At 34.5% G+C, this 10,566-nt stretch overlaps 1 protein-coding gene across 1 annotated transcript in view; it reads right to left on the bottom strand.

Moving 5' to 3' along the window:
• Window positions 1-9,403, bottom strand: part of TRIREDRAFT_104715 (uncharacterized protein) — a gene marked incomplete at both ends in the record, with an annotated part of 13,203 nt that extends 3,800 nt beyond the window's left edge. Inside the window, 32 exons of the mRNA XM_006963104.1 lie at window positions 280-303; window positions 336-341; window positions 533-541; window positions 768-771; window positions 1,163-1,164; window positions 1,556-1,558; window positions 1,893-1,911; window positions 1,984-1,990; window positions 2,077-2,081; window positions 2,804-2,809; window positions 2,849-2,856; window positions 3,342-3,369; window positions 3,515-3,523; window positions 3,980-3,987; window positions 4,135-4,141; window positions 4,330-4,340; window positions 4,563-4,573; window positions 4,702-4,714; window positions 4,747-4,750; window positions 4,892-4,893; window positions 4,976-4,999; window positions 5,388-5,413; window positions 5,744-5,752; window positions 5,797-5,827; window positions 6,044-6,046; window positions 6,369-6,378; window positions 6,896-7,387; window positions 7,622-7,685; window positions 8,070-8,440; window positions 8,541-8,691; window positions 8,742-9,151; window positions 9,254-9,403. Of these exons, the coding sequence (XP_006963166.1) occupies window positions 280-303; window positions 336-341; window positions 533-541; window positions 768-771; window positions 1,163-1,164; window positions 1,556-1,558; window positions 1,893-1,911; window positions 1,984-1,990; window positions 2,077-2,081; window positions 2,804-2,809; window positions 2,849-2,856; window positions 3,342-3,369; window positions 3,515-3,523; window positions 3,980-3,987; window positions 4,135-4,141; window positions 4,330-4,340; window positions 4,563-4,573; window positions 4,702-4,714; window positions 4,747-4,750; window positions 4,892-4,893; window positions 4,976-4,999; window positions 5,388-5,413; window positions 5,744-5,752; window positions 5,797-5,827; window positions 6,044-6,046; window positions 6,369-6,378; window positions 6,896-7,387; window positions 7,622-7,685; window positions 8,070-8,440; window positions 8,541-8,691; window positions 8,742-9,151; window positions 9,254-9,403 (1,927 nt within the window). The remainder of the gene's footprint in view (window positions 1-279; window positions 304-335; window positions 342-532; window positions 542-767; window positions 772-1,162; window positions 1,165-1,555; window positions 1,559-1,892; window positions 1,912-1,983; window positions 1,991-2,076; window positions 2,082-2,803; window positions 2,810-2,848; window positions 2,857-3,341; window positions 3,370-3,514; window positions 3,524-3,979; window positions 3,988-4,134; window positions 4,142-4,329; window positions 4,341-4,562; window positions 4,574-4,701; window positions 4,715-4,746; window positions 4,751-4,891; window positions 4,894-4,975; window positions 5,000-5,387; window positions 5,414-5,743; window positions 5,753-5,796; window positions 5,828-6,043; window positions 6,047-6,368; window positions 6,379-6,895; window positions 7,388-7,621; window positions 7,686-8,069; window positions 8,441-8,540; window positions 8,692-8,741; window positions 9,152-9,253) is intronic.
• Between the last annotated feature and the right edge of the window lie 1,163 nt (window positions 9,404-10,566).

Below are 10,566 nucleotides of genomic sequence, written 5' to 3'. Positions count from 1 at the left end.
TAATATAAAATTAATTTATTAATAGCTAATAACTATATAATAGTAAGGGCAGCTTATAATGCCTATATATTAATTTAAAGTTATTATAAATAAAACTAGATTATATAATAAGTAATTACTAGTAAATAACTTATAATCCTATTATAAGCGCTAGTATATATACTAGTTTATTATAAGCTGTTAGTTTAAATAAATAAATATAAAAATATATAAATATATTATTTTACTGCTATAGCTTCTAGTATTATTAATTATATTAGTACTATATTTATTACTTACTTAGATAATTTAAACAGTTAGGTCCTAGTTATAAATATAATAAAGGCTTTACTAACTTTTTACTATAAGTAGAAAGTTAGTATAATAATAAACTATAATATAGTAGTATATTTAATAATTTTATATACTTAGGCATATGCCTTATAGGAATATTAAGCAGATAGATAATTATTAAAAATAGATATAAATAGTATGTTTAAATATATCTTTACTATAATTAATAAAGAAATATAAGGTTAACCTGCTAATTTACTACTAAAAGCTATATAAAAGAAGTAAGGATAAATAAAAAAACCTATAAATATTTATAAATGCATCTTAATAAATAAAGTTTAAGTTTATATAAAAAATAAGCAGGAAGCTAATTAGCTTTAGAAAATTATTAAGGATTATAATATATAGTGTAATTATAGCATTATTTTATTACTAAAAGAGGAAAAAATAAAAATACTGCTTATTAATAACTAGTAGATATTTAAAACGCTTACCTAACTATACCCCTTAAGTGTAAAAGACTGTAAGTTTATTAATAGCATGCTAGATAATCTGCATATATAAGGATAAGCTTTATAAATATATTAACCTACTCCCTTAGTATTTTTAATTTTTATTATTTAGCAGATAGTTAATAAGAAGAAAAAGGGATATATAGTTATAAACCTAAAAGCTTTTAATAAAATTACAGTATTAAATATATACCCTATACCTTTATAAAAAGAAATTATTACTAGTTTAAAAGGTAAGAGGTATATTATAGTACTAGATGCATTAGCTTTTTTTTATTAACTGCCTGTTTATACTAAATATAAGGACTATATAGTCTTAATTAGCCTATAAGGGTTAAAAATATTATATATTATATTAATAAGTTATAAGAACTTACTGCTATTTACCTAAAGGTTTATAAACTAAAGACTTTATTTATTTAGGTACTTTGCTTATACTTATATTAATAATATAGTTATTTTTAATAATATCTTTAAATAGCACTGTTAATATTTATAAACTATTTTTAAGCTATTTTTTAATATCTAGTTAGCAATCTAATTATAAAAGTCCTTTTATAATTATTTATTAATCTAGCTGCTAGGCTTTAAGGTTAATGCTTTAGGACTGTTAACTACTTAAGAGTAGATAAATATAATTTAAAAGATTTAAATACTACTTAATTTTACTAACTTAAAGACTTATTTAAAAATAGTGACTTTTTTATATAAGTTTATTTATAAATTCTAAGTAAAAGCAGAACTATTAAAGAGGAGAAAGATAAACTTACTTACTAAACTTTAAAAAAAAGAATAAAAGATAATAAATATTAATAAAAAAGTATAACACTTTAAGCTATAGTAAGTTATTTTTATACTTATACTATATAAATAAGAATCCTTTTAACTTTTTTAAAATAGGCTTATATTTAGTATACATCTTTACTATTATAACCTAGTAAGATAAATATTTTTTAAACTAGATGCTAGTAATTAAGGCATAAAAGTGTTTATCTTTTATCTTAAGCAAGACTATTAAATAGCGCTAACTATACTAGTTAACTAAATCTAACTAATTATATTCCTTAGCTGTCTTCTTTATAAAGCAGAACGCTAATATAAACTAACTAAGCTTAAAGTCGCCTATCTTATTTAAGCAGTAAAAAAGATATAAATGCTAATTTAATCCTGCTAACAGCTAATTACTATCCTAACTAACTACTAAGCTATAAAAGGAATTATTAATTATATTATAATATTAATATCTAACTTTATTAAAGTAAATTAATAGCTAATAAGAGCTTTAATATACCTTAGCTAGTTTTAGTTAAATATTTACTATATTCTTAGCAAGACTAATTTAATACTAGATATATTATTCTAACTACTAGCTAATTTAAATACTCCTTAATTAGTAAATAAGGAGATTAATAAACTAGATAATATATAAGATCTAGATGCTTTTTATATATTAATAGAACTACTTATTATAAATAAGCTAAAAATAAAGATTTAAAAGGGATATAAAACTAATTATTATTTTAATACTATTAAGAATATAGTTAATAAAAATAAAAAGAAATAGAATAAACTGCTAGAATTTATTAAAAAAGAGTAATAAAAGGTAATATTATATAAAGACTAAAAGTAATAGCTAGTTTATATACTATTCTTTTATAAAAACAGCTTATTATATAAGAAGGATAAGTATAGCTAGGCCTATTTATGCATTTTATCTAACTGCATTAAGAATATCTTCTAGCTAGCGTATAATACTTAGTTCTATCCTAAACTTAAAAAAACGCTTATAGCATTAAATAAATTTAGCATTTTAAGGCTAGCTAAATAATTATAATAGTATATTACTTACTATTTAACCTGCTTTATAAATTAAAAAGATATAGCTAAACCCTTTAGTAAATTATAACCTATTTAAACACTAGCTTAACTATTCTATATAATAATAATAAACTTTATTATAAGGATATTATTAAAAGAACCTAGATTCTTTTAAAAGATTAATAAATATAACTACTTACTAAATGCTATACTTACAGTTACTTATAAATAAAGCTAAAAAATACTTTTAATCCTAGGCTTAATAAAGTATATAGCTTAATAATAGGCTACTATCTTTCTTTATACTTTATTTTTTTATAATTAAGGTATGCCTAAAGTTATTATTAGTAATAAAGACCTAAAGTTTATATTTAATTTCTAAAAGTAACTTTTTATAGTACTAGGAGTTATACTAGCTATTAAAACTGCATATTATCCCTAAATAAATAAAATATTAAAAGCTAAAAATCAGATAGTTAAAATTGCCTTTTAATATTATACTATAACTAGTAATATCCTATAGCTAGAAGTTATACTAGCGCTATAATTTTATTTTAATAATACAGTTAGTATACTAGTTAATTAGTCTTTTAATAAGTTAGTAATAGGATTTAGGCTTAATAAACTACTAAATATCTTAAAGAAAAACTAATAACTTAACTAAAAGGCAGTAAATACCCTCTAGCTATTATATATAAAGGAGGCTAAGCACTTAATAAAAAGGGCAGTAATACTTACTAAATAAGTATATAATTAATAGCATAATCTAATTAAGTTTAAAGTTAAAGATAAGGTATTTCTTAAACTATATAAGGGATACTACCTTTTAAGGAAACTGCTATATAAATAGTTAAATTAGTAGGCAGGCCTATTTAAGGTTCTTTAATAAGTTAATCCACTAGCCTACTAACTAAAGCTCCCTTTTTATTAAAAGGTTTATAATATAATATTAATTACCTATCTCTTTCTAGCTTTAACTACACTAGATCTATTTAATAAATAGGCACTGCCCTTAAAAAGAATTATAGTTAATAGTAAGGAGTAATATAAAGTAAATAAAATTATTAACTAATGCCTTAATAAGTAAGGAAAGAATTACTAAATTAAATATTTAGTAAAGTAAAAGAACTATAGTCCTTATAAAGACTAATAAATTAAATAAAGGGAACTTATTTAAATAGTTAAGGACTTAGTATAAGAGTATAAGTAATAAAAGCCTTTTAGAAAGCTCCTCCTAAACCTTTAAGGCATAAAAGTACAGTAAATCCTTAAAATAAATATTTAAGTATAAATTCTTAATAAAAGGATAGTAAAATAACTAGGCAGCTACTAGCTAGCTATATATAAGGCATACTATTATATACCTAAATACTTACTGCCTTAGCTAAGTATATATTTATTAGCTTTTTTCTATCTTTTCTTTCTTTCTTACTTTTCCTTCTTTTTTTTTCTTTTCCTTTCCCTTATAATATTATTTCCTTAATCTAGGGACTAGTTATCCTAACTATAATCCTATATATAACCTACTTACTTAAGAACTATTAACACTTTAAGAACTATTAATAAGATGCTATAAGGCAGGAGAAATGCACTAAACCTAGTTATTTAGGTATTACTGCCTATAAGTTAAACTACCTAGTAACTTAAAAAGGCATAAAAGGGATATAGAAAATATTAAAAAGGCTATATTAATAACTATATGCCTGTCTTACTATTAAACACTAACCTTTACCTCCACTTAAAAAAACTTATTAAATATGCTTTTAAACTTTTATAACTTAAGCCTAAAGCCTATATAAACTGCTATAATATATATATTAATAAGTATATTAATTCTAGTATTTTACTAGCTACTATTTAATTAAAATAAGGCAGCTATAAGGTATATAAGAAAAAACTAAAGAAAGTTTATAACTTAATAAAGGTAAAGGGCAACTACTATATTATTAATATACTAACTGTTATTTATGCTATTATTATTTATAAGTTCTACCTCCTAAAACCTAATAAAAATAATAGCACTACTAACTATATTATTAAATATAAAGTATTTAAGTTTGCCTATATATTTATTATAAACTAAAAGCCTAATAATTACCTAATTAAGCTAACTAATTAAATTTATAAGGTAGTTTAACCTTACCTAACTACTATTAGTAATAGTAATATATTAACTATTTTTAATAATAAGGTTATAGTAAATATAATAATCTAAAATATAGCAGATTTAATAAAATATTACTAATAGTTCTAGGTAATTTAGGCTAAACCTTATAAACTAATACTACCCCTAGTTATTATTTAGTATATTTTATAAAAGCTAGACTATATAAAAGCAGAATAGTTTATTACCTTATTCCTTTATAAAATACTTATAAAGAAATAAAGCCTTATTACTAATAGTTAGTTATATTATAAGCTAGTAAATAAACTAATAGTAGTCTTATTAAAAGAAACTAGGGCTAAGATTAAGACTTAGGCTATATAAGCAGGCTTTAAAAACACCCTACAGCTACTAAAGATATATAAAAATAAAGACTTAATAGTAATAACTTAAAAAGATATTTATAAACTCCTAGGCATTCTAAAATAGTTATTAAAGCTAGTAAATAATCTAATTAATAAACTTCTTAAGCTAGTTAATAATAAAATAATTAAAAGCTACCTTACTATTTATATAAAAGGGATTATATATAGAATTAAAGATTATATTAACTAGATTAAGAAGAAACACTAATAATAGGCTAAAGCTAAAGCTTTTTAGCAGGCTTAAGAAATAATTACTTAAGGTATTTAAGATAGTCTTATAGCTATAGAGGAATAGAATTAATTAAAGATTAATAAAGGTATTGCAGATAGTATTAAAGCTTAAAAGAGGGATAATAAGTATAAGTGTAAGTGTAAAATAGAGAATATAAAGGAATTATAAAGCTAGAAAGGCAATTATTAGTAATAAACTAAGGCATTTAAAAAAATTAAGATAATTTTCCTTTTTTTTTAAGGGGGCACTTAAAAGGCTATAAGCCTTAGGTTCTATATATTAGCCTTATAGTATATATAGTATATTAGCCTTACTTAGTTAGTTAGTTTATAAGTATAAAAGCCTATCTCTTTATATAGTAGTAGATAAAGGAATTAACCTTTTTATACTATTTATTAGTATACTAGGTTATTTATAAGTTATAAAGTATACTAGTTTTTAAAAAAAAGCAGGACCTTATTTACTATTTAATAAAAGTAAATACTTTACTTATAGCTATAAATATTATATAAAATAATATATTTTATTTATTAACTTAGTAAAAAGCCTAACCTTTTTATTACTTATAGTAGACCTTAAAGCACTTATTATACTACTCTTAATACTTCCCTTATACCTTAATATAGTAAAAATATATTAAGCCTTTTTATAAAACTCCTTTTATATCCTTTTTACTTACTTCCTTAACTTAATTATAGTAAATACCTTTTAATATAAAGAAAATACCTATTTTTATATTTAGGCTTAAAAGATTATAGTATTAAAAAGTATAAAAGTATTTAACTTAAAAGCAGGATAATATATTAAAGTTATTAATTATATTTAATATATATAAATTAATATAATATATATATAACTAATTACTAAAGTATATATAAATAATATTAATAAAGCTAGCCTTATTAATATTTAAAGGTATTATATATATTTTTTTATAGTATATTAAAAAAGTTAAAAATTTAGGAAAATTTTAATTAAAATAATATACTAGCTTATAAAAGTACCTTTATTTATCTATCTTATAATAAAAAGGTGCATTACTATAAAAAGATAACTTGCAGGGCCAGGCCTCTAGTTCTAAGATCTGAGATTGCGAATTTCGCGAGTTTTTATAGTACTCGTAGGAACAGAAACGTGTTCGCCGCCGCCGCCTCTTGCAAGAAGGTGCGCACTAAACAGCTTCACCCCTCATCAGCCACAGCTCTCCAAATCCAAGCCAAAGCCCAAACCCAAACCCAAACCCAAACCCTCGTGGCCCCTGGTACATGCGCAAGGACTTGCAGACGGACTCGTGCAACTCAACATGTTGTGCGACTTGCTGGAAGGCGGTATCACCACGGAACCCGCACTATCGAAGGCGCCCGTACTTGTCTGCCGACGAACAGCTGATGCTACCCAGTAATCAATGCTGAATCAAAGCCCGCTAGCAAATCGCCGCCGGCGTGCGTGGCCACGAGAGTGCCACTGGCCGCGCCGCTGCCCCTTGGTTAAACGGCTATTAGATGCCGCTCTGTGTTGTCCATAATGTCACCATTCTCTCATGCCCATCATATCCGCCGCGTCGACTTGAGGTCAGGACCAGGGCCTCTCTGCAGGTCTTGATGTTCTGGTGACGTTTGTTATTAGCCTCTTCCCTTTCACTCGGTTCTCTGTCCGTCGTCTCCCTTCTCCGGCCTTCCCTTCTCTCTCGAACCGCCGCTTCTCCTCGTTCGTCGGAGCCTGATCCTTGGTGGTTTGTCATGATCGCGAATATACTTTCCAGCCCTTGCCCGTCTTCGCAATGTCCATTAATTACCTCCAGCATCCAATCACACGACGTCCGCCCTCTGCTCCGGAACCGTGGTCGACTATTGCCTGGGTGCAAGCCTGGTGCAAGCCACACGACAGAAACCGAAAACCCTTGCCGGGCGCTGGCCCGGAGAGGTCCTTCCGCATCTGCAAACGAGGCGTCACCACCAGGGAGGGTCAAGGTACCAACCATTCCCATACTTGTATAGGCGACGCCCTGAAGATGCCTGTGTGTCTGCAACGCGCAAAGTTGGAGAAACCCGTAAGCCCTTGTACCAGCCCGCAGTCCCGGAAGGGGACAAGCAAACCGGCAGGACCCTGATGATTGCTCCTAAAAATAAAGGCTGGTGCGTGTCAACACTGTGCCTTTGCTCTTCTACCAGAATCAAAAGAACCCCTTGATCGCCTCGTCAGCTCCGAAATTTCTCACTTCCCATGTGGGCAGGCAAAACTCGTAAGATGTACATACTCGAAAACTGAAAAATGGCACGGGCAGACGGACGGAGAGTGAGATGCGCCAATGCACTGCAACTCTACCCAGTAGGGCGCAGCAAGTAACAGCTTGTAAAAACTTCTGGAGCTCTCGAGAGGGGGCAAATCTGGCGCCAACGAGAATCCGCATGTTCCTCCCAAGAATCGCATCTCTTGCTCATCCTAACGGATCTAAAGCGTTAGCGCACGGATGCGCTGCGAAGCGCAAGCGGAAGAGGGGGACGTCAAGTATCGATGAAGTAGCATCGCAAGTACTCGTATGGCTCATGTCGTGCTGCGCCGTCGGCATCCTACCTGCTGCGTGGTAGTCATCTCAAGTATCGAGCTCACCATCCGTAGAATTAGGGTCGCCATCGTTCGTGTCCCAACACGGGTGACCCGATTGCTGAGCTGGCGTTGGTGTTCTGCGTGCGGCACAACCTCACTTTTTCGCCCCAAGATTTGTGGCTTGGGTGCCTTGGCCCTCCGCGGGGTCCATCGTCAAAGTCTTCATCTCTCCATCCTTCGCACGTCGCAATCCCAACTCTGGGCGGAAAGCCTCCGAATCAAAGCAGAGAGCTCGGCGAAAGCAACGATTTCGGACTCTGCGGAGAAGCCTTGAGGGATCCTTGAAAACATCAGCGTATGTATATACGCTTGGAGCCGGAGCTTCATACCTGCTCCAGAGCCCAGTCGCAAAGGCCGATACCTGAAAGTTCTCGCATAGCGGGGTGTGCTGGAGCTTGTGTCCACAGATACCTTCAGGGTTGCTGGGAACCCTTCTCCGGACGTCCCAGGAGATCCGCAGCCATGCAGCCTGTGCTGGACAGTTGCTCGATCTGCCCGATCATTGGCTCTGGCTGTGGTGCCTCCGTTGCAATGCGAACGACCCTGGATGGCGCTAGCGCTCTGCCTACCCTTGCGCCGGTCCCCGCTCCCCTTTCCAGGACATGGGCACCCTGCTGTTCGTACTGGGGACCTGGAATGAACTTGTAGGAACTTGGGGGCTCTCCATCTTCTCGAAGGGTCTCTTGCGACCTCAAACCCAAGCACCGTGCCATGCCGGTACTCACGAGTTCACGAGTACAGAAAACCTGCTGAGGGCGTCCCCCCAAGACCCCTGTCCCTGGGCTCCCCCAAGGTCCGTCCGTCTCTTCCTCCATTTGACCTCGAGCCGGCTGTCACCGCACCCCTGCCAAAGATGGGATTCGAAGCTGCTGTGGGCACAAGTATTATTACTCTGGCGCCGACCTTCCAGTTGGTCCTGTTGCTCCGGTCCCCTGTGGGATCCTTCAGGGCCTATCCACAGATGCAATGACGACACCATGAGGTCAAGCTGGCCGAGCGATGCCTTGACGATGCGCTTTCTGGCCAGAAACACCGCGTTTTGCAAATGCGCATGGTCCCCGATGGAGATGATTTGGGACAAGATTTGCAAGCTTCTATCCGCGGCGTCGCGACTAGATTGCAAAACTGCTCGACAAAAAAAAATTCGGGTGCGGAAGGGGGATGCCGTTTTGATAGCTGGCTGAAGTGCGTGTAAGTTGCGCAGCTGGTCATCGCAATGTTGAAGCAGGGCTGTTGCCTGTTAGCACGAGTACTTCTGACATGTATCCCCTACTGCACATACAACTCGTACTCGCAGTGTCAGCAAGAGCTGAAGGTTAGCCTTGGCATTTACATCAAGGTTGTAAGCGCGTGGACAATGTCTGGGGGTGCTTCCGCCTTTGCCCTGTTTCAAGCTTATGCGCGTACTTTGCCGTGCCTTCAAAACGGCCATCGTGCACCCGGTCTGTATCAGAGCAGTCAACGGAGAAATGCTTCTGCTTATCTGCTGATGGCAGTATGCGTCCCCCTTTTCTTTCCGTGGACTGGTTCACTGTCCGTAAACAATGCTGTACCAGTCGTGATATATGCGAATCGTACGCATCACCAGATGGGGGTGAAAGAGCTGCATGATACTCCCGTGTAACGCCAATGTCTCTCCATCGCCTTCTTTTCTCTTTCCCCGTCGAGCTTTGCTACCCTGTCATGTTCCGCCTGGCTTCTGTTGCTTCCATGTCGAAATTGCGCTTAGAAGGGGAGCGGCGCTGGTCCTCTAGATTGATGGAACCCGCGAGACGCTTAATTGGTCCCAGGGTCGAAACAGTCGGGTTGACGTGACCCTCGGCTTACCATTGTGACGTCAACCATTCAGAGGGCCGTCCGTTCAACACAAGCGTTCCTTGTACTCGTACCTTGTCCGTCCGTCTGTGTGTAGGGGAGCACAAGGGCCCTGTGACCCACCGGGTTGTGTCGTAGGTAAAGAGTCCTGCAATCGAGATTTCGCTGCTGAGGGTCCTCCTGGAGCGTGGATTCGCTGCTTGTGTGTACAAGTGCCGCAGCAGCCAAGGAACGTGTTGTCTTTGGCCTGTCTCGGCCAGCCCTCCGGCCGCAGCCCTTGGTCGGACGCCAGGGGACAAGGACGAGAAAGAAACGAAGGAGAAAATAGGCCCCCCCCCCATCGGGAGCAGAAAGAGGCCCACATCGAGGCTCTGGTTCTCGACGTCAACCGGTGCTAGGGCGAAAGCGATGAGCCTGGTGCCAAAGTATCGTGGCTGAAGCGCGCGCAGGGACATCGGATCTGAGGTGGCTTGCCATTTCGGCGCTGACTGCGAAACACGGGTCCAGAGAGAGAACGAGGCGAAGTGACTGAGTTTAAAAGAGATGAGGGCAAAGGTGAGAAAGAAAGGAGAGACGAAGTAAAGAAGCGAGAGACAGTTACCTGACCCATCGACACCTGCATGCTGCTTCTGTCTCTTGTATCGTGCCTCACTGGAGCAGTCCCTGATTCCACCTCCGCTGTCTGTCTGCATCTGCCCGCATCTTCTCCCGCGTGTGCCTCGACGTATGTAACTCCAATGAGGCGCTAATGAGGCAGGATCTTCACCGGCTGCACCTCGA

Source organism: Trichoderma reesei, assembly GCF_000167675.1.
Source record: "Trichoderma reesei QM6a unplaced genomic scaffold TRIREscaffold_4, whole genome shotgun sequence".
NCBI lineage: Eukaryota > Fungi > Ascomycota > Sordariomycetes > Hypocreales > Hypocreaceae > Trichoderma > Trichoderma reesei.
The sequence above is the reverse complement of the archived record's forward strand: the minus strand, read 5'-3'. Positions and strand labels throughout refer to the sequence as shown.